The 27869-nt window shown below is 44.0% G+C and overlaps 1 protein-coding gene across 1 annotated transcript; it reads right to left on the reverse strand.

Moving 5' to 3' along the window:
- Nucleotides 1-1873: 1873 nt before the first annotated feature.
- NAPA (NSF attachment protein alpha) lies at nt 1874-24156 on the reverse strand. Its single transcript, XM_083455926.1, has 11 exons — nt 23743-24156; nt 14855-14937; nt 13712-13828; nt 10633-10679; nt 9815-9892; nt 9398-9453; nt 8717-8801; nt 7027-7131; nt 6077-6145; nt 5072-5122; nt 1874-3632 (listed from the first exon to the last, which is right to left on the reverse strand). The coding sequence occupies exons 1-11, from the start codon at nt 23844-23846 to the stop codon at nt 3531-3533; spliced, it is 897 nt and encodes a 298-aa protein (XP_083312052.1). The 5' UTR covers nt 23847-24156; the 3' UTR covers nt 1874-3530.
- Nucleotides 24157-27869: the final 3713 nt, after the last annotated feature.

Raw genomic sequence — 27869 nt, forward strand, 5'->3', positions numbered from 1 at the left:
GGTTGGCAGCCAAATCACAAATGCATGTTTTGCTCAGCAAGCACAGGGCTGACACACAAGAGTTCTTAAACTTCCTAGTAAATTTGAAGTATTTTTTCTGCATACTAATTTGTTGTATTTGCTGTCAGCACTGAAATGTAAGTAAACCTTTTTGTTTGTTTGTCTTACTAAAAAAAGTGTGGTTCGTTCTCTGCAACGGGGGTGAAGAGGGGGAGGTCAGCAGACCATAAATAAAAAAGGAATAAAAAAGCATAACTGCCTAATTCCTAAGTTTTAGTAAACTGCAAAAACATTTAAATGTTTTACTCTGCTAAAAGACCTTAGTTACATGGGATAGGTGGTTAAAATTTAATCTTCAGATTTAATCCTCAGTCCCATCTGCCACATAGTCCAGTATCATCTGGAGGGCCAGAGGTTCCCAAACGCTGCCATAAGCAGATGTGCTTCATGTGCGGTTTTCTACCAGCTCTATCTGGTACGCTGGCTGAGACCCTACCTCCCTGCTCACTGTCTTGCCAGAGTGACACATGCACTGGTTATCTCCCGCTTGGACTACTGCAATGCGCTCTACATGGGGCTACCTTTGAATGTGACTCAGAAACTACAATGAATCCAGAATGTGGCAGCTAGACTGGTGCCTGGGAGCAGCCGCCGAGACCATATAACCCCAGTCCTGAAAGACCTACACTGGCTCCCAGTACAATTCCAAGCACAATTAAATTTGATGGTGCTGACCTTTAAAGGCCGAAAGGGCATCGGCCCTGTATACCTGAAGGAGCATCTCCACTCCCATTGTTTAGCCCAGACACTGAGGTCCAGCACCGAGCGCCTTCTGGCAGTTCCCACACTGTGAGAAGTAAAGCTACAGGGAACGAGGCAGAGGACCTTCTCGGTAGTGGTGCCCACCCTGTGGAATGCCCTCCCATCAGATGTTAAGGCGATGAGTAATTATATAACATTTGGGGAACATCTAAAGGCAGCCCTGTATAGGGAAGAGGTTTAAGGTTTTAGTGTTTTTATATATGCTGGAAGTCACCTGGAGTGGCCAGGGCAACCCAGCCAGATGGGCAGGGTATAAATGATAGAAAATAATAATTCTAAAACTATGTTTTGTACTGTATCAAATGGCATGGGCAAAGATAGCTGAATTTTCAAAGCACACCTGGTGCCCCAAGTAAGAGTTTAGGCTGAGCACAGGAATGCTGAATTCACAAAAATTTGGATGAAGCCCAGCCAAATCTAGGTCTCAGAAAAGGATGTACCTTTTATAGTTAGCTTCAGATGACACACAAGTTCTGAACCACTGATTTTTGCTCTGGACTAATGAATACGCTTTTGCTTTGGCACAAGAGACAAGACCCGCCCTAGGAAACTCTGCCTCTATAAAGTGATTGCCATTGACAACATGAGGTAGGCCGGTACCTGGATGATGAAACCTCCAACTTAAGCTGAGGGTTAGGTATATTCTGCCCATGCTGTCCAGGAGGGGGGGGGGGTACTTGCAGCATTCAGAATGAGATTTGCTTTTAAAAAATAAGTTCGGATTGAAGATAAACTTTGATGCATGTTGACAAGTCTAATGAATTTTTAGGGACAGTGCAGGTGAAATACTAGTTAGTAAGGTTCATTGTACTGCATTAAAAAAAAACAGAATTATGGAAGCTAACACAACTCTGCTTTTACGGGCACTATGTCTCCCCCTCCCCCATCTTTTAAAAGTGCAGAATACACACCACACTCAAACCTGCAAAGCAGCATTGCTCAAAACTGGGTGAGAAGCTGCAGGTCAAGTTCACCCAAACATAGCTGCTCCGGTTCCAAATCCATCACAGGAAAAAAGTCTGAAGACTGAACACACATATGCACAGCCAGATTCAAGCATGTAATTGTGTTTTTTATAGACAGAATCACAGCCAGTGCTCAGAAATAGAAATCACAACTTAGGAGGGTTGACGGGAAGGTGGCAGAATTAGTCCTGGAACACGGATGGGAAGAAACAGCGTGGAGAGCCTAGGCCTGAAAACATGCACACCACTTAAGAGAAGCAGCAGGAACTTTAGCTAGAGAGACTATTGTTAGACAAAGATTACTATAGTTTGGTTTTCCACCCATGCAGATTTTATTACTCGTTGTTTGCTGTGTGCAAGTTATTTTTCTATAATCAGAGTTACTTGCTGGTGGACATTGTAAAACATGCAGCAGCACTTTAATTTCACCCTCCCCGCCCCCCTTGAATAATAAAAAGTTCAACATGAGAATCCCTCATGAAGATATCAACCCTTTTGTCTCAACTACATGATAAAGTTAGGTGTTTTTTGTCTTGTCTTTTTTAAAGCCAACACAAGAGGAAATCCAGAGGTGGGAGGGAAGCTTTAGGACAATGAATACAGAACACAGAATACTTGGCAGAAGAATTGCTCCCTTCAAACTAAGCCTGAAGGAAAACCATGCAAGAGATGGTAGCTATCAAGACAGCCTGCACACACACAGAATTACTAGCATTAAATAGGTTTTTGGCTACCTGCAGCATGGCTCAGGAATTGTTTGCCTCTTGCTACGCAGGCAACAGGAGAACGAACACCCTATATCCCCTAGTGACCGGCAAATGGATATGCATTACGACCCCATACTCGTGTAATGTTGTATGGGTGACTGGCACCAACTTCTAAGGACAAGGGAAAGAGCAAGGGTAACTCTTTCCTACCTGAATTCAAGATGGTAAGCTGGGCTGCAAGAAATGCTTCTTGCAGCCTGGAAAAGAAGAGTCAGGATATACACCACGTAACATATCTAGAATTTCTAGTTCTCGTATGTCTGCCAGGACTTGAAATAGGGGTATGTGTGCCAGCCTCCACTTAAGACCCAGCTCAGGCAGCTTCATGTCAATCATTAGAATTGGAAAGCAACGCTACCCTTTTTGATAGGACAAGTATTTGATACAAGGAAAGGGGGGAAAGGGGCTGCCATCCAATCGCTGCCTGGGGGAGGGAGGATGGAACTGCTCTGGAAGATGTGGTTTGAGGTGCGTAACGGGATGAGGCCACGAAGGCGGGGGCATCTCCTCTGCTGTACAGAAGAGGCTCCTTTCCACCCCAGGGCTAGCTTCTAACAAGCTCTCTTTTGGGGTAGAAGAAGGAAGCTGTTGCCATCATCTGAACCCACTAGAGAGACTTTCAAACGTTAAGCCACACAAATTATTTCAAAGCCATCGGAAGAAGGTAAAATGCTGGCTCAGAAAGCAACGCGCACAGATTCTGGGGAGGGGCAGCGAGGCAACGGAAATGAGAACTTCATGTTACAGCCTTCATGTCTCTCTCCAGCTGGAGTCAGTCCACGGGCGACACACTCCCTGGTCCTGTTTTCTGCAGTACTAAGAGGCGGCGGCAAGGAGAGAGGTGATGAGAAAGGGAGCAGTAATAAACCATTTGCCATTCAAGTCCAGTTCCTTTGGGCCAAAACCCCTCTCCTCCCCCAGAGCCGATCCACGCAGAGTTCTGCAGATGAGGGGCAGAGGGTTGGGGGGTAGTGGCTTAGCGTAGGTCCTCCTCTTCGCCCTGTATGGTTTTCTTGATGCGCAGGAGCATGGTGGTGAGCCACTGGTCCAAGCGAGAGATGGAGTCATACTCCTTCACCTGACGGGGGGCAGGAAAGAACAGAGATGCAATAAATTGTGCCTGTATTAACCAACTGCCATGGTGAGCTCCTGCCTATGAAACCACATTCACATATGGAACCACTGGCAATATTCTATATAGCCTATTTGCTGCCATTACTGTTGTTATCTCAATTTTCTTACCCACACTTCACCATAAGGTCCTGAGGCGGGTTAGTTTTAACAATTTTTTAACTTTCCGGTATTGTATTGCTTGTACGCTGCTTAGAGACAATTGTAGTTAGGCAGCATATACATTGTAAGTTGTTTTAAACTGTTTTTAATGCTGTAACCTGCCCTAGGAAATAACAACAACAACAACAACAATAGTTGTTGCCTAAAAATAATTAAAAAATATATTTAAAATACAATATTAAAATCAGCTTAAAACATTAGCCAACCAAAGGGGGGGTTGTCCTAAAAATATGTATCTCAGTCATTGGCGAAGTCAAAGTAAAGAGGTGTTGTCTTCAGCATATGACAGAAATTATATAATGAAGGTACCAGGTGCACTTCTGGGGGGAGGGAGGTTCACAACCCAGGGGATGCCACAAAAAATGCCCTTTCCAGGGCTTTTACTACCAAAACCTTTGAGGATGGTGGAACCACCAAGAGGGCCCTCCGTTGATCTTAACACCTAAGAGGGACTGTAAAGGAGGAGGTGACCTTTCAGATATTTGGAGTCCGAGTCATTAAAAATCGACCTGCCTTCCTGTCATGCTAGGTCTGCTTGATCTGAATGCTTAAAAATGCCTTTCCTTGGATAAACAAATGAGTCTCTGAATCTAGGATTTTAGCTTGGAAAGTAGACATGTGATTTTAAGTGGATGAAATACATGTCTGCAGCTGGCTTTGCAGGAGCACTCATCCTCCTTTCCACATGCGCTAATGCTATCACCACCCCAGAAGTGGCTGTTAGCATCTGCCGCCAGAGATGCTATTTTCCCCACAACTCCTTTTCCGCAAGGCTGGCACTCAAGGGGACTAAATCTGGCCCAGAGGCATCTAACTGCTGATCCCCATGTACCACCTGTGTTCTGGTGCACATCGCTGCCTGCCTGCCCCACTTTAGAGCTGGTTGCTCTAAATAAACCACCTGAGGTCTGAAGGCAGTGTGTCTCCCAGGCACACAGAGAAGGTAAAAAGCAGGCAGCCCAGGAGAATGTGAGCCAAACTTACAGAAGAAACTAAAGCTTTTCCACCAGGCTAACCTGTTAGATTTTTATAGCAGGGGTCGGGAATCTGTAGCCCTCCGGAGGCTGTTGAACTACAACTCCCATCGTACCTGGCGATGCTCGCTGGGGCTGATGGGAGTTGTAGTTCAACCTGACTGAAAGGCCAGATGTTCCCCATCCTTAGATTCTAGGATAATGTCACCTCCATGTTCACACTAGGCCCTTGAGGAAAACACAGCCTTACCGATTCGGTGTAGCTGTCAATGTTCTGTTCTTCATGAGCATCCAGCAATTTCTGTGAGGGAGACAGAATATTGGTGAACTTATGGATCTGTTCCCAATTACAACAAGATGGTGAATCAGTGTCCCATTGCGCCCTAACAATGAACAGAAGATGATTTTTTAAAAAGATGCTTTGGGTATGGATTCTTGACTGGCTGAATGTTATTCTGATAACAAGTGGGTGTAATCATGCAACCTAGGACAGATCCTATTTTAAATGAGTAATGGGATGGGACAAAAAAGCACGTTGCAAGATCTGAATGGCTTTGCATCTCCAGTCTTTTTGGCTTGTTCTTCATGCTAAGGAGCACGTGTGCCTCCTCAACACCCCCCCCCCCATCCCAACCACCAACCTTTCGTTCGTCCATCCTTGCTGACCGCACAGAGAACCTCTCATTTCTCGCTCACTGGCATCTTATCCTTTGTACAAGAACACTGAAGAGCTCCACAAATTCAATCATAAAGTTTAAGTAATCCGAGGCTGGAGTTCCCAAACTGTGGTCCACAGACCGCCAGGGACCGCAAGCTCGAAGAACAGCAGGTGCAGCATATTATATAGTCAAGTCTATTTTTAATTATATTTTCATTGCTTCTTTCAGTTCTCATATTGCATTTTATTATTTATTAGTATACATTATTTTATATTGTATGGAATTCAGATTGGTATGCCATAAAATACACTAGAAGAAATAAAAGAGGCAATGAAAATACAATCTAAAATCATTTAGCATCTAGCACAATTGCTACAACAGGGTGAAAAATAATTAAGTGGTCTGGCAAGTTTTTCAGCATTTTTTGTTGGGGGGGGGTATGGAAACCACTGAGCTAATCCACGGTTTCCTTGTGTAGTTTCAAGATTCACAAAACTTATTTTAACCGCCGAATGGATGCTTTCTGACAGTGACCAGGACAGCAGCTCCTACAGATGTCTACACCGGCCTTTGAAGGCTAGATAAAAACTACTCACTTTAACCAGTTTGCACTCTCTGGAGTCCGAGAAAGCTGGGAACATTTCTTCATATTTCTGTATAGCCAACTGATTTTTTAAAAAGAGAAGATGAGATGAGAAATGCAAGCAGTTAACTGTTGGTCATTCAAAGGCTTGTTAGTAGAGCTACTCAAATTTTAGAAACCAACTACACTACAGCTCCTTCCTCCAACATGCTGCAAAGCCCCCTATGACAGCGCTATTACACAAAGACATTATCAACCCAGATCCTTGCTCCTATATGGCTTCAGTCCTTGACCCGTAAGTTAAACACTGGTGTTGCATGCTGCCTCTCTCCTAAGAACAAGCTAAAAGAAGTCCTGTTTGTAGACTTTGGACTCAGGTTTGTGATGGAAGAAAGCTAGAACGCTATACTCCCCCCCCCCCCCCGCCGCTGTCCATATTCTGCCTTTGCCCATTCTGAACACATCCAGAGGAAACCACACACATTAAATAAAGCAGGGGTTCCCAAACTGTGGTTCTTAAACCACCAGTTAACTACAGGCTTTACCAAGGTACCCCGTGGCATGTCTGAATTTATGGTTGAAAACAGGAGCCAGCACATCCATTGCATTAAAAATATTGATTTAGAATTGTACTTTTCTTGCTTCTTTTATTTCTTATATTGCATGTCATTGCATTACAGTTCAAATTCTATTGAATTCAAACAGCAATACGATGAAATATATGTAAGAAATAAAAGCAGCAGTAAAAATGCAAGTAAAAATCTCACAGCATCTAGCACAGCACATTAATTAATTAATTAATTAATTAAGTGCCCCCACCAAGACCCTCATAAATTTTCAAGTGGTCTGTGGGGGGAAAGTTTGGAAACAGCCTAGACAGGCACTTGGGATGCTGGATCTTGGCAACACCAGAAACGAAGCTTAGCAATCTCTCTAGGAAGACAAAAAAATCGTTGCCCAGACCTTGGCGTTGAGCATGTCAATGCAGAAGTGGCAGAGCGCTGCCTTGAAGAAGTACTCCTTGGCGCTGTACTTCAGCAGAGGGCTGTCCATGGCGCTGGTGCCCACCTGGAGATGCCAAAGAAGAGCAATTCAAGCAAAGCTGCAAGTTTAACTTGGGGCCCCTGGAGATTCTGGCATTTGGTTCCCTGGACAGCAACAAGAGAGCGGGTCTTTTCTGTGGTGGCTCCCCATCTGTGGAAAGCTCTCCCCAGAAAGGCTTGCCTGGTGCCACCACTACATGCCTTTAGGCGCCAGGCAAAAGCATTCCTCTTTACCTAGGCCTATGGTTATTAACTAATCTATGGCCTGTGAAAGTATGGGTAAATGGACTGCTATGATGGTTATTTCACTATTAGGACGTCCGTCATTATGTTTTTTATGATGTTTTATCATTGATGTTCTGCAATGTGTTTTTAATGTTGTACACCACCCTGGGACCTTGTGATAAAGAGTGGTATATAAATTGAAATAATAATAATAAAAATACTCACAACTCCTACTGCTTCTATGCCCTAGTGGCACCCTTCTCTAAGTAGGAACAAAGCAGCAATATGGCCCTTCTGACCACATAAGTTCTGTGTAGATACAGTATGTTCATCCCTAACCACAAATGAATTGGAGGGGAGAATGAACAGGGGCAGGTTTCAAAAAGGGAGCCTTCCCTTCACATTCTTCTTCTTTTTTTTAATGGAAGCATGCTATAAATTACTGGCTGGATTCCTTTTTTTCTCAGTTGAGGAATTCTGAAGATGCCACAGAATTTGAGTGAGAATTGCAGGTTTTCTTCAAGGTAAATTGCTTCATCTTATAGCTATGAAGTGGGGATGTCCAAGTACAGAAAAGGGGTGCAGGTGGGAGAAGAGGCAGGCTAAGACAACAGCCCTGCTTCCATTAGAGAACCACTGTTAGCAATCTCCCTGCAAATAATCAACAGCGAAGTGGTTCCAATAGTCTACACCTGGCAACACAAGATGCTAACTGTGCTGAACATGATGTCCAGGAGATGTTGTTTGTCTTAATGGCATGAAAAATTGTTCTGGAAGTTGCAAACTTTTTGAGGGGGCAGCGGGAGGGAATAACAGTATGTATAGAACAAGCAGTGATAAGTCTTTCAGCCAAGGTCAAGTCTCAGGAGAAGGTGGTATTTTATAGCTGTAAAGAATCGATTCAGCTTAAAAATGATATTCATCAGAACGATTATTTATTTTTCCTAGTTCCTGGTTTTCTTCCAGGTATCAGTATCCTGGGAGGTTTAGCTTTCATTTATGAGAAAAACCAAGCTTCTAGCCCTCATGCCACAACATGCTGGGAAGGGTGAGCAATATCCCTGTAATCTCAATAATCAAGAGCTGAGTAAGCTTTCCAAAGTTTGGAAGGCTTCAGTACCTGCACATTTTACACATACCTGCCCTACAGTCAACAAAACAATGTTTATTCAGTTGACGGTATGCAGAAAGTATGGACGCATCAATATTCAACTTTCCTTAGGTCAGAATTTGTATTGTCTAGATGTGCTATTTTAACTAAAACATGGGGTACACCGTCCTGGCAACGGTTTCATTTTCATATGTTGTATGTCTTTTATCTTAAGAATTTGATTTAAACAAAGATTTGTGCTGGGAGGGGGAGAGAAGACGAGTCATAAACATACCTGCTCGTAGATCTCAATAGCTTTCTGGTACTGCTCCAGCTGAGCTGCGTAGGTAGCCACTTTCAGCAAACACTTGTTTGCCGAGCTGCAGGAAGAGAGAAAAAAAAGGAGCTGCAGGCACCTGGACAGGAGTAGCAACCCACCCATCTATCTGCCCTCCAGGCTGTATGACCCCAAGAAGGACCAGATGAGAACAACCAGACCAAATCACAGAGGTCTCCAGGGTCAAGGGTGGTGGTGTTTTTTTTAAAATAAAAAGGTTGCTTCCACAGGGGAGAAATCAAACCCTGGCCCTTTACCATGCTCCTATTGCTTGGCAAGGTGTACAGTCAAGGACAACACTTTTTTTATTACTGTGTTGACCTCTTAGTGCTAACATGATGGAGGGAGGTGGCTTAACCCTCTACCAGATGATCAGTTCTGCTTGCAAATGACTCTCCTGCCTTCTGCCCCCTCAATACAAGAAAAACTGGGGGGAGATTTACATAGATTAAGTGGTGGGCATGTTTATTTAGGCAATTTATATGTTGCCCTCCATCAAGAAAAATCCTAGGCTGCTTTACATAGAATTAAATGCTAAATTAAAAACCCAAACCTAAAAACAGAAGCCGTTCCAAAGCACCTATGCAACACAACCCTAGGGCAGAGAAGGGTACAAGAATAACAGAGTCCTTCAATTACCTATTAGATTCTTCACCTTTGTAGTAATCTGCAGCTTGCTCATAATGAGCTATTGCCTTGAAAGGAAGAAAATACAAAAAGAAACTGAATAAGAAATTAGACTGGACACATGAATTTGGGTTCAGACCAAAGGTGCAAACAGCCAAATATTCCGCCTCCAGTAGGCAGACAGATGCTCCACAGGGAGCTCACAAGCAGGACAGAATGGCAATTATCCATCCCATGTGTTAGGGGATTGTTGAAATCTGGATGTAAGAAGCAGCAAAATCAAGGGACCCTCTTCAAAATGTACCATGGTTCCTACGTCTACATTGCTCTGGGAAGGCAATACTAAGGGAGCAGAGCAAGGCATGCCAGAGCAAGACGTACCTCTTTAGCAATTTGTTAGGGCAAGGGGAAGTCCCTTTCTCATCATACCTTTTCAATGTCTACCAGCTCCGTCTCATAGATCTCTGCTATCGTTATATGGTGCTTGGCTGCAATGGTGAAACGGCCCTAAAGGACAAAAAGGTGTGAAAAATGAACTGCCATTTCAGGACATCTGGGTAATTGCACGCATCCCAATTTCAAGTGGTGAGTAGTCCTCAACCTTGTTAAAAATGGGCAATTCTCTTGAGATTCCAGACTTCCTGCACTCTTGCGCTACATTTGCAAAACACACATTCACAGCCTTTAGGTACACGTTGGGTATATCAAAGCACACTCCCCACCTCACAAGTGTACAATTGTGAGGGATGGGCAGCTGTCATACACACAGACTTTGTGAAGGTTTATATACACTAATTAACTTCTTTTAAGGATGTCTGTGCTAGAGATTACGCTTGCCGGCTTCTATGCATTTCTTGGTTTTGTTCGGCAGAGCAATCTGCTTTGTACTGTCCATACTAGGTTATTTTATCAGTTCAAGGACATGCCTCCACCTCTTAGAACAATCCTACAAAAGACGTGCTGCAAATCCCCTGACAAACAGCACAAGCATCTGGTTCAGCCAGCCGATGCTAGATCAAGATACCTTTCAACACAGCACTGCAAAAGCCCCATCCAAGATGCTAATGTTTACTTGCACCATGGGAGGGGAATTCCCATACACAGAGAAAGTTTGCTGGACATCATGCCCCCCCCCTTTGCAGTTTTAACATTTCCTCTTTAAATCAGACATACAAATATACATACACAAAACATTCCATTTTTAAAAACAATGGAATTGCACAATACGTATATCAAAACAGGCTTACCATGTCTGTGTAGATCTCAATAGATCTGAGGAGACAGTTAATGGCCTCTGTAAAAACAGAAAGAGGTAGCAATTTTAAACATAGCAATCTAAGGAAATAAAACCATCTGCCAATGCTGCTCCTTTATCCTCCATGAAAGGGACAATGCTGTGAGTATATTTATAGCACACTTCCCACCCTGGGGATCAAAAGCCACTCAAGGAAAGCTGCTGAGGCCCATAGATCTTATGGGACTTGAAAGACAGTAGCAAGCTGATTTGGAGAATTGATGGGTGTTTATCATCACTGCTTGGAGTTCTGGTCTGCATTCTCCCTTCCGGTAGGAATGGATAAAATTAAAATGTTACCACATCCTACTCAGAAGGAAGATACTACAATTGGTCATTCTGCAAAACACATGCATAGCCAGTGTCCCAGGATTAACAGGGTGGATTCCAGTGCTGACCTTGTTCCGCCCCCCCCCCCAAAAAGAATAAATTGTTTACTGCTTTTCCAGAAACATTACAAACCAACAGCAAAACATCAAAGTTATCGCAGCTATGCTGCCCTTGTGTAGTCAGCTGAAGAACTTCAGTACTGAATATATTTAAACTAATACGTGTCCTGGTCACACACAGAATTGGATACTGTGAACTCCAGCCATTTGCTAAATGGCAGCTTCTAATTTCATTGTTTTAAATTGGCAGTTGTTTCAAGCATAGCAACAAGCCACTCTTGAAAGCTCAGAAACAAGAAGAAAAGGATTTGGATGGAAATTTAAATGGTGAGCACAGGATTACTACAGAATTCCCTCCTGCCCCCTCAACACATTTTATTATGTTTGGTTTAACTTTGTGTTTGTATTTTGGACATTTATGTATGCCACCCTAGCAGCCAGATCTGGATAAAAGCACCGTTTTAATGTTTCCAAAATAAAATAAATGGGCAATCCAGTCTTTGGTGGCTGACAAATGAGAATGAGAACAAATAAAAAAAAAGCACAATCAGGCATAAAAGGGGTATTAAAAAGAAGCAAAGAATTTACATTAGAAATGGAACAAAGAGTCCTGGGAAAAAGAAATGTGTTTATTCAGTGTTAATATCTATTGAGTGTTAAAATGACATCAAAGTAGTTGCCAGGAGTGTCTGGGGAGTGTGTGTCAGGGTGCAAACCTTGGAAAAGTATTTTTCAGTCAACTGTCACACCTTATTGCATGGGGCCACCCTAGTAGGCCCTCAGAAGACATTAAGGTCCAAACAAGAGTGTGTGGAGACAGGCAGTCCCTCGGGATGGATTTAAATGGTCAAAACCAGCCCTTGTAAGCAGAATCAGGCTGGTGAAGCCAAGAGGTGCAAATCTGCACAAGTTAATTTGGCAAATTTTGGAAGAGTGGGTGAGGACTACGTTGTGTGTACAGAGCTCTCATCTAGACTGCATGTTATACCAGGAGTGCATGCAATGCCTCTCCTTTCGGCACGTCTGCCCTGAGAAATCAACTGTTCACGGAAAGCAGAAGATCCAAAGCAAGAGGATGTAGGTGCCAAGGTGGGATCCCTTTTCATCACATTAACCACCCCACAGACCTGGCGCATCAGCTCAGGCATCCCATGCGCCCAGGCTGCTCCGCCTCCGCCAGGCGCAATGACAAGGACGAGGGTGGCTCTTTAGCTCTGCTACTGCAGCCGATAATCAGAATGCAAATCTCCAAAAGATTAAGCAAATCCCTGGGGAGGATTAAATTTGTTTTCTCCTCAGGTTACTTTATCATCTTTTATCCTGAAATTGCTGCCTGAGTCTGGGCAGCTGCAGAAGAGGGCTCTCCCCTCCTCATTTGTCTGTCTTTTCTGCTAATTGTCGCCAGCAGACATGCACATGAAATCCCAGAAGGGGGATCCTCTTCCCAAACAGGCCTTTGGCCTCAAGACTACAATGGAGCAAAGGCGCCATATAACCCAGTGGCTGCGCAGAGAAAGAAAAAATTAGCGAGAAGAACATGAAAACGCCCCTCCTCATAACTGCTGCTTTCAAAGGAGAATTTTAAAAAAGACATCTGGGTTTGATTCTACCTTGAAGTCATATACTAATGACAAACACACAGGTGGGTGAATTTGAGGAACAGGCACTCTGTATGCAAGGCTCACAGGCACCTTTTCCCCAAAAGGGTTGTGCATATATGCAGGTGAAGGGAGACAAAAGATCTCCTGCAAAGGTGGAAGCTGAACATTTAAGGCTGAATGTACTCATGGACTGATACGGCATGTTTAGTATCTGTGAGGCTTGCACAAGCCTGGCCAGGGGGAAGCCTGTCAACTTGAAGCTCTTATGCAATGCTGCAGGCGACTGAGGATTCAAGCTAAAGCAGGACATCTCAGTGTATAATGCAAGGAAGCCAGCTGGCACATTAGCTTTTGCCCTTCAGCAACCTACGTGACTTGCAGCTTTAGAGAGAATGTACATATTAGCATTTGGCAGTTAAGCGCCACAAGTCCAGAAGTCCAATACAATGGCTGTGTTCAGATGATTGTAGCTTGGCTTAATGAAAAGAGACATGTGCAAATAAAGCAATTTTAACTCCTTCCTTGAAATGTTGTGGCTCTAATTGGCCACAGTTTCCCATTTCATTTGAACTGGTAAACTATGGTTATGAGATTCAGAACAAACCAACTCCAAACCTTCACTGAGGTTCTCTACAAAGGAGAAGAGGGCTGCTTGGGTGGGCAAGATACTTGTGTGTATCTCATCTTATTAAACTGAGATATTAACATCTGAATGCAGCAGCTGTCTTCCCTTCTCATTAACCAGAGATATGTGCACATAAAATATGAATAAGTATATGGATACACAGACTGTGCAATGCACCCAGTTCCACCCAAGGGCTTGGTGTACTCTGCATGATAGTGACCCAAATTCTGCAATTTAAACACATTTCGCAATCACACAAATACAGTGCTTTCTGCATCAAATACACAAGTGTGTAGAATATTTCGGGAGGCATGAATAGGCCTTGTCTCACAGACTACCATCCCAGCTCCAGCCCAAGCAGCAAATCCCTCTACAGTTTTGAGGCTGTATAACTTGCCCAATCCACTTTTTTCTTACCTTGAGGATCAGCTTTCTTGAAGGCATTGCCAGCATCCACAAAGCTCATGGCCGCATCATGCTTGTTCTGCAGCTGGAGGTGCAACTGAGCAGCCTGGCAGAAAGCATTCCCTGCAGCTAGGGGGAGAGAGAAAGGGCCTGTGAGTATGCAAGGCCTGGAATTTGTCCATGCACATAACATCAAAATTCTAAAACCAGAACTGTGAAGATGCGGAAGAGGCCTCAAGTTAAAAGCAAGAGAGAGATGGCAGAAGGGGTCAAGGCTTACTCCTGCAACCCTTGTGTTGCCAAATGTCCATACAGGTAAAACAGAGAGGACTTGACACGTACCTACGGAGCTCTAATTTAATCTTACAGGACCCATTCAACCACCGCCTTATCAAACGGTGATGGTCTCGTGTCAAATCCAGGAAAAGAGGCAGAGATAATTTGCCTCTTACCTTACATAGGCAGTCCAACCCATCAGCTCAAGACCAGTGGTCTATACTGACTGGCTGCTGCTGCTGCTCTCTAGTGCTTCAGAGAGAAGTCTTTTCCAGTCCTACCTGAAGATGCCAAAGATTGAACCTAGGAAGCTTAAAATGCCAAGCATGTCCTCTGCCACTGAGCTATGGCCCTCTCTAAGAGAGAATGCCATAAATCTTAGTCTAGGGTTTCACAAGAAACGGGGCCAAGACAGCAGGCTCTTCCCCCCCCCCCCACTTGCTGGGGGATATTACAGTGGTACCTTGGGTTAAGAACTTAATTCGTTCTGGAGGTCCGTTCTTAACCTGAAACTGTTCCTAACCTGAGGTACCACTTTAGCTAATGAGGCCTCCCGCTGCCGCCACACGATTTCTGTTCTCATCCTGAAGCAAAGTTCTTAACCCGAGGTACTATTTCTAGGTTAGCAGAGTCTGTAACCTGAAGCGTCTGTAACCCGAGGTACCACTGTATATGTATATTATATTACAGGTCCATATTATTTTGAAGACCATATGTTTCCTGCTTTTTAGCCCAGGGACTATGCATTTCTATCACAATGAGAGAGAGCAGTTGGGGTATGCAGTTGGGGTATGCAGTTCTGAGGAGTTGGGGTATGCAGTTCTGAGGAATGCAATGCAAGGTTAACGAAAGCAAAGGGTGAGAGATAATGTTACGTACCACTCCAGTTCTTGGCCATTTTAAACATATTGGCTGCTCTTGCATAGATATCACATGCTTCCTCGACCCTGGAGGAGCCACCCCTAGAGAGGAAAGAAAAGATACCACTGAATCAGCTTGCTGCACTGGCAAACAGAACCATCTGCTTGGAAAGGAACATGCTCTTTGGGGGGGGGGGGGAATGCCTTACCCACATTAAGAATGCTACACAGCTTTTGACTGGGTGTGCACCCACAAATATAAAGACACGGAACAAGAGATATTGAGAGATGCATAATTCACTTCTCCCTTTTTTATTATTTCTATCATAGAGAAGCGCCGTAAAGTATACAATTCAAAGAAATAAAAACTAGTGACTTCCCAATACGACACGGGAATATTAATAACAGACCAGGTAAACACCTTGCGTGTTAAAGAACCTATCTAAACAAGAAGGTCTTCACTGAGCACCTGAATGCCCCTAATACAAGGCAAGAAAGAAACCACACTCTTAAAGCCCATTTGAGCCCTACAATTTACACTGCACTTTCTTCTGATCCTAGGAATAGATGCTCTGTGAGGTATATTCCACAAAGAGGTAAGAGGCAAACAAAAATTTCCACACGTAAAAATGCCAGATTTGCCCTAAACCCCCAACGTTCTTCAAAACAAGATTCCCTGCCCACCACGACACCACATTCTTCTATTGAACAGACATATCCATGTCTTCACCGAATGCCAAGGATTTGGTTCTTCTGAAAATTTACTGCAGATGGCAAGTAGCTAAACCTTGCCAGATGTTTCAGCTTTGGCAAAATGAGTCCTGTGGTTAGAAAGAGAAGCATCATGAGGCCAAGGTTTCTTCTGCTATGAAGAGGCCCAGAGTAAAGGGCAAGAGAGCACAGAAGAACAACGTAATACACATCTTAACAGATGTTCCAAACACACAAAACAGTTAAACCATCACCTACAAAACAATGTACAGAATCTGGTCTGGGTGATTTTCACACTATAGGGACTGGAAAAGCAGGTTTTGCTTACAGCCTCCAAGCAAAGGCAAGATGTCAATTATGGTTTAGTTCACTGGGACTGTGAGGTAGATTCCTAGTCTGGGAGGCATCTGACCATTGCACAACAAACAGTGGAACAGTACAGTCCTCTGGCCATCGCTCCCAGAAGTGGCTCCCAGAAGTCCAGCCACCACCAGAGCTACAGGATCCCACCCAGGAAAACTTGGGTTCAAAAACCAGAAAGCTTATTTGTACTAAGACACTGGTAACAATGAGACTGGATTACTATGATGCACTCTATGTGGGGCTGATCTTCATCCAAAAGCTCCAGTGGCTAGATTTCTGTGCTTGCAAGCTGTTTTAAAGTGTTTTTAATGTTGTTACCAACCCTGGGACCTTAAAGTGAAGGGCAGGTGTCTAATCACAATCGTAACTGGGGCAGATGACATGTGATGCCTCTGCTAAAACATCTGTACTAGCTGCACATATTTTACTTGGCCAGGTTCATGGTTATTGTATTAACATACAAAGCCTTGAACAACCTGGGTCCAGAGTACCTTAAGGACCACCTGCGCCCTTATATTCCAGCTTGAACACCAAGATCATTTGGATAAACAGTGTTAGTTGTCCCCTCCCCTCTAGTTCAGAAGCCCATCTGGCTCCAATGTGAAGTTGAGCATTTAATGTCACTGGTTGCACGCTGTGTAATACATACTCATCCAGCAGAGGTTCAGCAGGCATCCTTGCAGCTAATTTTCAGGTAACTCTTCAAGGTTTTCATGACAGAAAGCCTATCTTTTTCTACATGACAGCCATTTTTTATGATTCCGTATTTTTATGGTGTTTTATGTTTTATTGAACTTGTATTATTTTGTTGTACACGTCCTTGATATTTTATACCAGGAGGTAGTCTATACTTTCATAAATAAAAATATTTTGGGTTCCTAGTGCCAAGCTCATTTCCTCAGTCTTGTGCAGCATAGTGTTTTATTAAGTGCCTAGCAATTTAATTTCCTAGATGAGGGGTCTCAGTTTCTAGCCAGGTATTACTTGCAGTCAATGTCATTCCTCTCTCTCCAAAGTCTTGTGGATCACACAAACAGGATTTTCCCAGCATAAGGTGAGATGAGACACTTCTGTTTGTCCTTTCCAAAGCTCAGTACAAACTTCACTACAAAGGAAAACGACCCCTTGTGTTCTTCCAAGTCCTCTTTAACTCTTGGAAGAATTTAAGGGAGGGGATTTGTGTGTCAGGTACTGGAGGGGGACAATCATCACTGGCAACCCAGTTTATAAAAATCCATCCTAAATGTGCACTTTCTCTTTCACACACACAAAATATACAAAGAGAGAACACTACAGTATTGAAAGGAATTTTTAAAAAGCATCACCGGTGAACACTTTAATCCACAGAATACCCTGGCTGAAATCTCCTCTGCTCAAAAGCATTTAATGAGGTATGTATTCTTAAATCCTTTAAAAGCCAACAGACATTCTCATATATTTGACCTCAATCTCAGCCTCTGGGGAAAAGCACACCCATAACTCGAGATCCATATTACAACAGGGCTCCATACACTTCACAAACCTCAAGTAGTTTAGCAATCATAGCCCTCAACCCAGGAATTGAAGGTTTGTCAAGACACTGACTAATATCTCACTCTGCTCTTCCTGAGCACTGCAATTCCCAGAACTTGAAAGACATATAAATGGCTTCTATGACACTTGAGGATTGACCAAGTCATGTTCTTTCAAAAGCAAAGCCCTTCTGAGTTCAATGAAGTTTACTTCTAGTCGCTGAGCCCTAATCTGACCTAAGAATCTATTCCATAACAGTGACAGTATTGATCCCCCAACACAAGCACACAAATACTTTTTACCTATGAATGTTAAATATTCATCAATAAGCTTGGCACCTTTGTGGCTTGCAAAGGAAGAATTCCAGGTGCAGAAACAAATTGCCTTTTCATTTTTAGCACCCTGTTTTGTCATCTCCCCTCTGTCTTCCCACTTCATCTCGCCAGCCTTCCTAGAAGTGACTGTTATCCTCCCACGCCACAGAAAATCACCAGTCCCTGATACATCAGGCTCTCTTTTTTTCACAGTCTCTGAGAATTCATTATCTACTTCAGCTCCTTGCATCTCAAGGCCCAGATGTGTATTATGTGCAAGAGGAAGCTGGCCTTGAGTCACCAGCTCTGTCATGTGCCTTCCCTTGCCTGTCCCCGACTAGGCAGCGGTGGCGATGGCTGCTTCAATAACAGACATTGCCAGCAGGAAAAAAACAGATGCACAGCCGGAAGAACTGCAAGCGCAGACCAGTTCTCCTCCTTCTTAGCCCACAGGTTATAATGCAACAGCCACCAGCTACGTCAGCCTCCATCAGAGCATTATTTTCAAGAGGGAAGGAGCAAAAACATTTCCCACAAACACCATTATTGTTACCACAAATAACTGAAGGGCAACTAACCCTTCCATTACACACATCCATATCAAAGCAAAATGCACTCTTATTTGCCAGCTAGAAAATACAGAAGGTGCTGCCCCAGACATTTAAGTAAACTTCCCATTTCTAAGAAAATGCTGCATCTCTTGCTGCTGTACTTTTCCACTTCAAATGATCATTTAACTCATCCCAAACTACATATTATGCAATAAGAAAGCAGAAGGCTCCTCTTGAATTTGACAGTTAAAGAAAACAGATCCTTTTCTCTGAGGGAAGGCATATTCTATCAGGGACATGATACAGTCTGTTTTAAAGTGATGCTGGTTTTGCTATGTTTTTAAGTATTACCAAATATTACTGACCTTTTAATCTTAATTGGAATGCTGTTTTAATGACGTTTTAGTTCATTGCAATATATCAGTATCTTAAATAAACAAATAAAACAAAGCAAGGATTTACTTCACAAAATTCGACTGAAAGGCTTAGCAAAGTTTTTATTTTAGGCTAATACAAGATTCCTCAAGGTAGGTCTGTGCATCAGAAGCTAGCCTGTTTGACTCTTATTGCCTTATCATTTATGGGCCTCACCACTCCTGAGGGTTCATTCAGCCCAGGGACACCCAATCCATCTTGTGAAATTCTGATGTCCTTCAGCTTTTTGGAGCATACAAGTTTGGAGGGAGGAGGTGGTTATTAGCTGTTTCTACCATGTCACTCCAATAAATATGGGGCTGCAGATAGTGACGGACAAATAAAAAAGGGCAGATTTTGTATCCTGTTGTGCCCCTAACTGCTAGCCTGCTGCCATGTATAGCTTATCCAAGATCTCCCTTTACCACCATTCCCCCTTCTTCTCAAGGCTTGACACTGTTATTAAAATTGTAGGTGTGTGACTAATGGGTATGCCTAACCCAGACAATGCTACTCGTCTGTGGGTGGTGGAAGACATCCATCACGTCACACGCTTCAGTCTCCCCAGTCAGCCTGGAACCAAGTCCCAGGATTTAAAATTATTTTTTAGTTCATGCCAGTCTCAACAACTATTTTCAGCCAACTGCAGTGTTCCAAGTTAGGCAGACAGCCATGCTCTGTTCTTGTTCATAATCATATCCTCCCTCTTCCTATGGAGAGAAGAGAAGGTCCAACTTTACGCAAACCATGCCTTACAACATTTTTGCTTCCACCTCCTAAAGCCTTTTACCCTTTCAAACAGCACTTTCTCAAATGCTACTAGCAAAGTAGGTGTAGGCTGCTCTTATTGCAGGCTCATTCTGAAGCGTCTCCATTTTGTTAAATAAGCACTGGTGTGTGCAAGAATATAATCTCAGCTACTTAGCAGTACTATTACACATTCAGAAAAAGCACAGATAGAATCAGGGTGATTAGTCTCAGGGAAACTAACAAAGCTTCCCAGGATGTCAAAAGCTGTGACAGACTTGCCAGTCACTATTCATTACCTGTACAGATCCTTAATCCCTGCACAACACTGCATTAGTCTTGCACAACCCCTCCTCTTAAGCTTAAATCAGCTTGCTGTCTTCTGAGAAATATACTTGCGCCATAACCACTCTTCTGTCTTGCAGCCTGGAAAACTACAACAGTTAACAGAAACTAAGCTCAGAAACTAAGCGCAGAAACAGGAGCTCAGGGGCTTCAATAAAGTCATCTGCCTCCTGCCAAGGTAGCAGCTCCCACCAGCAGTGTTATCCCAAATCCCAGTTATCTCACCTGGGCTCAGCAAAAGAAGCTGTGAAGGCGGAAATTAGGAGAAATAAGAAAGGCTTGGGCCTGTTATTCCATATTCAAACTCACAGCAGTGAGGAGCGGGGGAAGCAGAAGAGAAAGTGAAAGTATTAGGACTTTTATTTTTATGGTGCAGCAGCATTTAGGCTACATTGCACCACACATTAGACTATGGTTTAGGCAGTTTCTTCTAAGTTTCTATACAGGTTGTGCATACGAGCATCTTCTGTCATCAGCCAGGTCTCTAGTTACCAAAGTATTGGGGGGAAACAACCACCCTCCTAATGTAATTAAAAGTGGGAAGTATACAGGATTAATGTCTTCCGCACAGAAAGGAAGCAAGGCCCACATGATGAAAATCAGGTGAATGGAGGTGCCTTAATTCAGGTGCTTTGTAATGGGTGCTTTGTTTCACATTGTCTATTTTACTGTTCTTATTGTGGTCTGCACTCATCTCCTAAGGGAGGAAGGACAGAATATAAATGACTTCAAATATAAAAGTTTACAACTGTTTCAAATTCATAAGCAACACATGTACAGCACTGACAGGAACCCTGCAATGCATACACTGGTCTGGATCTTAAAACTATTCCACATGACTGAGCAGGCTTCCACAGATACAGTCAGTGGAGTTGGTCACAGCCTTAATTCAGAGCGCTTTAACTCGCAAGACCGTCACTTTTTGACTACTATTAGAATTTGGTCTGTCCCACCCAACCCGCTCCCAAATAAAGCTGGACCTACAGCCTCTTCCATCACCACAATAACCTCCACTCAAAGAACAAACTCCAGAGGATTCCCACAGTTTCAACAGCATTCACTTAAGCTCACTGCAATGAAGTTACCTCTCCATAATATTAGAAAATTGCCTCCCATCAACTCAGCCAGTTCCTCTTGCCCCCACCTTCACCCAACAGCTCCTTCCTTAAAGCTCCCATGACATTGCCCTGAAACAGCTACTGGACCTAGTCCACTTGCCTGCAATGCATCTCAACCAATCTTCAACACATTACTCCAATTAGCAGGATCTCCTGTCACCAGACTGTCCTACAATAGCCTATTTTCTTCTCCCTTCTCTTCACCACCTTTCTGATCTTCCAACTCACAGAGATGTCAGCAGCCCTTCCCCTATGCATTACTATTACCTTCTCCCAATTTAATCTTCCCAGAACGTTCCCTGCCCATTTCAACTTGAAGCCGTTCAGTTTATCTCACCCAATCCCTTTCTTTAAATATGCCCCTCCCACCAGCTAAGTTTCTACATTTTCAGCTCCCTCCACCCTCAATTTTGTCTCCTTTAGCCAATGCTATTTTTTTGTAAATAAAGCTATAGACAGTTTCAGAACTCCACAGATTTTCTGCTGAATGTTGGCTCACCTCTTCCCCTGGATATACAACCCTGAACAATGGCTTGTGAGGAGCCACAGATTTGTGTGGTTTAAGGTCTACCTTCTTGAGTCAGAACTCCAGTAGTGATCTGCTTCCAGACCAGCCACACAGCTAGACCCACTAACATCCATCCTAACCTACCTTCCAATATAAACTTTCCCAACTCACTATTATCCATACTTAGTGCCACTCTCCCAGATTCCTATTTGTTTATAGAGACTCCACCATGGAGCTCTTATTTCCTTCTCACCTTCGACAAAGTGTCCCCCTCATTACCAGTGGGAGCTAGGGCAAATGACAACCTAAGCAAACCAGCTCCCACCTGGCTGCCTTCTTACTTTGAGTTAGACAGTGGCACTGCCTGCCGCTGGCTGCAATTACTGTTGATTCTCTTTTCTTCTGCCCTACCAATCTCAATGGACACCAGCCACTAGTATATTATCTCCTGCTCACACACACTGGCAATTCATCACCCCCACCAAAGACCTAGGATAACTCAGTCAGTAGAACATGTGGGTTTGAGCCCCAGGTTGGGGAAATAACAAAAATATTACTATTTATATGCCACCCATCTGACGGGGTTGCCCCAGCCACTTGGGGCAGCTTCCAGCAAAATATAAAAACGCAATAAAACATCAAACGTTAAAAACTACCTAGCGTTAAAAACTAAAATAGCGCTGCCTTTAGAAGTCTTCTAAGGGCTAGATGATCCTTGGTGTCCCTCCCAACTTTACGATTCTATGATTTGTCAAGCCCGTCACTCCTTCCCTCCCACTGTCTTTACACTTCATTGCCACTTTCCCACAGTGACACCCCTGACAATATATCCCCACACAACCAGTCCTGCGCTTCCTGCATTTCCACATGACCCAATGCCCCAGAGTCCCATTACTAGAGGTGGCTGGTTTTAGGGAGAGCAAAACACTGTCCCACCAACCATGCCCAGCTGGTGTTCGCCCACTCTACGAATTGACCACTTGCAACTAAGTGAAGATGCCCATCTGGAGGTTCATGCCTGGGGATGTTTCGATCTTTACTGCTTTCAAACAGTAGCAACACATCCTGTAGAATTTTATCTGCACAATCAAAATGAATATCAAGAACTAAAAAGAACTAAAAAGCCGTATTGAAAAACGTGACTTTTGAGCCATCTGGCCCAAAAATGGCAGTTAGGCATTCTGTTTTGGTGATGGTAACCCTAGTTTAAGGAGCCATTTGGTGCCTAGCTTATCTGAGTTTTTAACATTGCTCCGAATCAGCCCCCACCCGGCTGCCTTCTTTCTTACAGTACATGGCGGCGGTTCTGCCTGCCATAGGCTCTGGCTCCACCTTCTGTTGGTCCTCCGGCCTTCCGCCCTACCAGTCCCAAAGGGCACCAGCCACCAGAGTTTATTACCACAACTCCAATCCCCATAAACACACGCACCTACACACCAGAGATTTATCAACCCCACCAGAAATCCATTAACCCGTCAAGGGAAGTTTTTTTAGTGTGCGATGTTGTACTGTGCTATTGCTACTTTTTGTTGGGAAACCGCCCAAAGTGGCTGGGACCAACCCAGTCACATAAATAGGGCTGCCATATTTTGAAGGGGGGGGGAGGAGAACGTTCTGACAGCTCTCACTTTACATACCCCCCTACTATATGTAGGCTATAGAAGCTGCAATGGGGGGCGGGGAGAGATGGGGGAAAGCAAGCCTTCAGCCACCACTTACGTCTATATCCAGAAACTCCATAAAACATATTTTGTTGCACTGTGCAAAATATTAGCTAGTACCTTTCCCGGGAAAATCAGAGGCTCACTATGTCAGGTTCCTATTGAAAGACCAGACAAACGCTAGAACATTAGCAGTGGCAAAGTTTTTATTGGTGGTTGCAAGAACCAATGATCCCTATATTTTGAACAAAATGCTTGTTTAACCTGGAGGCAGGCTGTATGAATTGTGTATTGATTTGTAATAAAGATTGATAATGATATCCAGAAAGTAGAGCCAGAGACATTTTGGCCAGTTGTTGTTGTTTTTTTTAAATCCGACCGCGAGATAAATTTTACCCCTGAAAAAAGAAGATGTGTTGTGGGGAAAGAGGACACATGTCACCCCTTATTAATTATTACAATTATTATTATGACCCTGACTCTGCTCCCTTCCCCTCCCCCGCAGGGACACCCTTCAGAAATGACACCCCCACACACACACCGCGCGCGCGCGCGCACGTCCCGCATTCCCACATGACCCAACGCCCCGCAGTTTCTCTTCCCCCCCCCCCCGCCACCGGGCCCGCCTCTCCCTCGCCGCCTCGTCCTGCTCGAGGGCCTCACCCGAACAGCCCCGAGAAGAAGCCTTGGGAGCCGCGCACTTTCTTGTCCGCTTCGGCCAGCAGCTGCAGCGCCTCCTTCTCTTTGCCGCTCGTATCCATCGCCATGGCCGCCTGAGGGAGGGAGACGGAGAGGACGACGACAGCGGAGGTTGGAACGACTCGCCTTCCGCCGACTTCTCCTCACACTGACGGGGAGACCAGACGCCGCCGAGGAGGAGGAGGAGCTGGCGCGAGAAGAGCGTGCGCGCCTACGTCACCGCGCACGGCCCAACCGCCGGCGTCGCCCCGCCTCCCTTCCGCCGCCGCCACGTGACGCGGTGAGCTAATGTTGTTGTTGTTGGAAGCCGAGGCGACGCCTGCAAACGCGCCTGCGCACGTCGCAGCCGCTGGCTCGCTCCACCGCGCACGCTCCCCCCCCCCGCTTGCTCACGTGGCCCAGGCTGTGCTGACTCACTCGGAGTCATGTGACGACAGCAGCCGCAAGGTTGTTCGTCGCGTTACAGGCGATTAGAACGGAGGTGGTAGAGTCCACTGAGTGGAGAGGAGGAGGGGGGTGTTGAGGTTGGCTCGGCTGTACCACTTCAGAGGAAGGGGGGGTATAGATTTATTTACGGGTTTGGTTTTTTTAAAAAATGACTCCTTTTTTTAAAAAAAGATAATTCTTAGAAAACTAGCGGAGCGGGGATTTGTATATATAGAATGCTGTTTGTTTTGGTTCTGCAAACAGCCTAAATAATTATGCATTTAATACTACTACTTCTGCTAATAATAATAGAAGCTGCCCCGAATATTTAAAATATTTTGCATAAGGAATCTGTAAGTTACTACCAAGAAAAGATTGGAACCGATACTGGAAAAATCCCCACCCTCAGAATTGATGTAAAAATCTGTGTTTGAGACCTTAGAATTCTTAAAACAGTATGAGGAAAGGATATTAAAATGCTGATTTCTCAGGGGAAGATAACGGATGCATTTAATTTACAGTAACTATTTCGAAGTTTGCACGACACATATAAATTAAAATATGCATTTTTTCACTTTTTTATGCCTTTCCTCTCCCCCTCCAGCCTCTTATTTAGTCATGAAATAAGAGGATTTTGTTCCCTGCTGCTGTGACTCATGGAGACCTCTAAAGGGCCCTGAGGAGAGAGAAAACCTTCCATCTTACATGTAGATGGAAATACTTTAAATGCTTAAGATACTGAATTCAGCAGGACTGGTTCAGTATTGCATTGTTAATGCTTCAACTCAACAAGCATCCTTTGGAAAGGAGGTCAGAATGTGGGGGTGCATTTGGAGCCTAACCATGTACCCTTTAATTCACACAGACTGCCGCTCTTGCCCCCTAGAACAGCCAGCACCTTGTTAGTGCCATAACTGCATGAAAACAGAAAGCAGAGGTCAGGGAAACCTTGCCGGAGGAAGCCTGGTGTCTAGGCAGGATATCATTTGTGACCAGGGAATCTGGAGAAAAAACTGAAAAGATTTAACAGCTGCTCTGCATGCCCACACAATAGTATGTTGCAGACATGGGAGTGGATGCAAAACGATATCACAGGCAGAGCATAAAACACACAATTGTTGCATATTCTCCATTTCGTCTCGCCTTCTCCCAACAGTCAGCATTCCATCACTGAAGGGCATTTTTCTATATTGGTAATTTGTACTAATGTAACGTTTTTATATGTAACTCTGTGTTTCTGTGACATTTCGATTGCCTGTTCTTGCTTCAGTTTGTTGCACACTGCTTAAAGATACTTTTAATACAGTGGTACCTCGGGTTAAGAACTTAATTCGTTCTGGAGGTCCGTTCTTAACCTGAAACTGTTCTTAACCTGAGGTACCAGTTTAGCTAATGGGGCCTCCTGCTGCTGCCGCGCCGCCGGAGCACGATTTCTGTTCTCATCCTGAAGCAAAGTTCTTAACCCAAGTTACTATTTCTGGGTTAGCGGAGTCTGTAACCTGAGGTACCACTGTACGCTAAGAGGTATAGAAGTTAAATAATGAATTCTCACTGCATTGGTTTTACCTTCACCTTTGTGAATTTACGTATTTATTTATTTTATACCCTTCCTTTCTCACAGTGCAGAATCCAAGGCAGCCTGCAACTTGGATTTAAAAACGTCTGTTACAAAGAACCACTGATATCTACAAACATTTTATATGTAACTGCATCTCTGTAATTTGTTTATTTATATATACACATACTGAATATGCCCCACGTATAGTTCCCTTATTGCCTGTATTGTTATGTGTTTGTACATATATTTATGATAATAAACATAATTAAAATAATGATAACAATACTGTGCTGGGGGTATTAATGTTTTTTGTTTGTTACTATGGTATGCATTTTTGTGTTTACAGTGTAAAACCATCCCATGATCCTTGGATGAAGGGATGGTATAGAAATTTAATAAATAACAATAAATCAACAAACATTGGCTTTTTTAAAAAGAGAGAAAGAAACCCAATAATAATTAAGCATCTATTTAAGCACCTAATAAGGCCCCAGGCAAGGGACGCGGGTGGCGCTGTGGGTTAAACCACAGGGCCTAGGACTTGCTGATTAGAAGGTCAGCGGTTCGAATCCCCGCAACGGGGTGAGTTCCCGTTGCTCGGTCCCAGCTCCTGCCAACCTAGCAGTTCAAAAGCACGTCAAAGTGCAAGTAGATAAATAGGTACCGCTCTGGCGGGAAGGTAAACGGTGTTTCCGTGCGCTGCTCTGGTTCGCCAGAAGCGGCTTAGTCATGCTGGCCACATGACCTGGAAGCTGTACACCGGCTCCCTTGGCCAGTAAAGCGAGATGAGCGCCGCAACCCCAGAGTCGGTCACGACTGGACCTAATGGTCAGGGGTCCCTTTACCTTTACGGCCCGAGGCAGGGAGGTGAGGCAAGGCAGGTGAGATGGCATATCCTTGATGGTTTCAGTGTTCCAGCCCCATCCGTTGGCCAGAAAAGGAGCAGCTATATATAGCAGCCTGCCCCCACCAAAATGCATCATTTCTAGTTTCCCTTAGGTTCTCACCCCATCAGTCAGAAGACTGTAAGGGCTGCAGGTTTGTGTGCACTGTGTACTTAGCAAGAGGCGCAGGTGAGTTGATACTGATGGCAAAAATAGCAATTTCATAAAAACTGCATCATTTCGATGATTCCATTTTCCTCTGAGCCTACGGCCTAGGTGAAAAGCCTGTGCTGGCCTACCTTTTATGGTACAAAATGAGTTTTAGGTACAGTATTGTATATAGCAAGAGAACGAACTGTCAAGAGTCCACGGTGACCACTTTATACATGAAAAGAGAATTGGCTAAGCGTGTCAATTTTGCTTAATCTTGAATTGCTTTGTAGACGGATGAAAGAGGATGTTGAGAGACATTTAATGAATAGGTAAATTAGTCAAAGCCTTAAGAAAGGAAGATACTGAAAAATGAGTACCGTATTTGTATATGTAATCACATGATACTATGAGGGCTGAGCTAAATGATTTTGATTGGTTTAGTTTGGGTTGCCACAACTAAGGTTGCTGCGATGCTTTGAGTGATCAATAGAAATCACATGTGTAATCTTGGAATGGATACAAAGCATTGCATTGGATATGGTTCATCGCAATCATCTGCTAACTTTTGAGGCTGCCCCTATGTGCATTTGTATTTCGATAAAGGCCTATTTTTTCACTTGGAGCCTGCATCCTTTTGTGTTTCTGTGAGAGATACCTTCTATCTAGGAACTCCTTTTAACTTTCCCCAACAATAGTGCTGAGTTTTTGCAACTTAAAGAATCAACACCTGAAGTTTTGCTTGCTTTCCTCTTCCCTCCCCATCCCTGATTCCTTTAGTGAGGTTGCAGACAGTGGCTGCATTGTCCTTTAGCCTCTCTGCAGTGCAGAGCAAATGTTAGGTACTCTATTAATAATAACAAAACAGGTGCAATCAGGTGCTTCTGTCCAGCTCCCTAAATAAATTTGCCATGTGGCTCCCCCTCCCCCCCCCCCATTGCAGACTTCCTAAAAAAATGCCACATTTTGAAAGGCGTTGGCGGCGGTGCGCCCTTTTGCCTTTTGGGAATAAGGTTGCCCCGACTAGGGACGCTTTTCGCCCCGCTGTGAACTTTTCAGAGGAGCCCTAAAGG

This window comes from Podarcis tiliguerta (genome assembly GCF_965153285.1).
Source record: "Podarcis tiliguerta genome assembly, chromosome: 8".
Lineage (NCBI taxonomy): Eukaryota > Metazoa > Chordata > Lepidosauria > Squamata > Lacertidae > Podarcis > Podarcis tiliguerta.

Excerpts from the sequence above, each read along its gene's own strand:
- NAPA (XM_083455926.1), bottom strand. The coding sequence starts at position 23,846 with ATGGCGATGGATACGAGCGGCAAAGAGAAGGAGGCGCTGCAGCTGCTG. Across the intron at positions 9,454-9,814 it reads AGCTGGTAGACATTGAAAAG|GCAATAGCTCATTATGAGCA; the intron begins GTATGATGAGAA and ends CTTCCTTTCAAG. Across the intron at positions 7,132-8,716 it reads CTATTGAGATCTACGAGCAG|GTGGGCACCAGCGCCATGGA; the intron begins GTATGTTTATGA and ends TGGCATCTCCAG.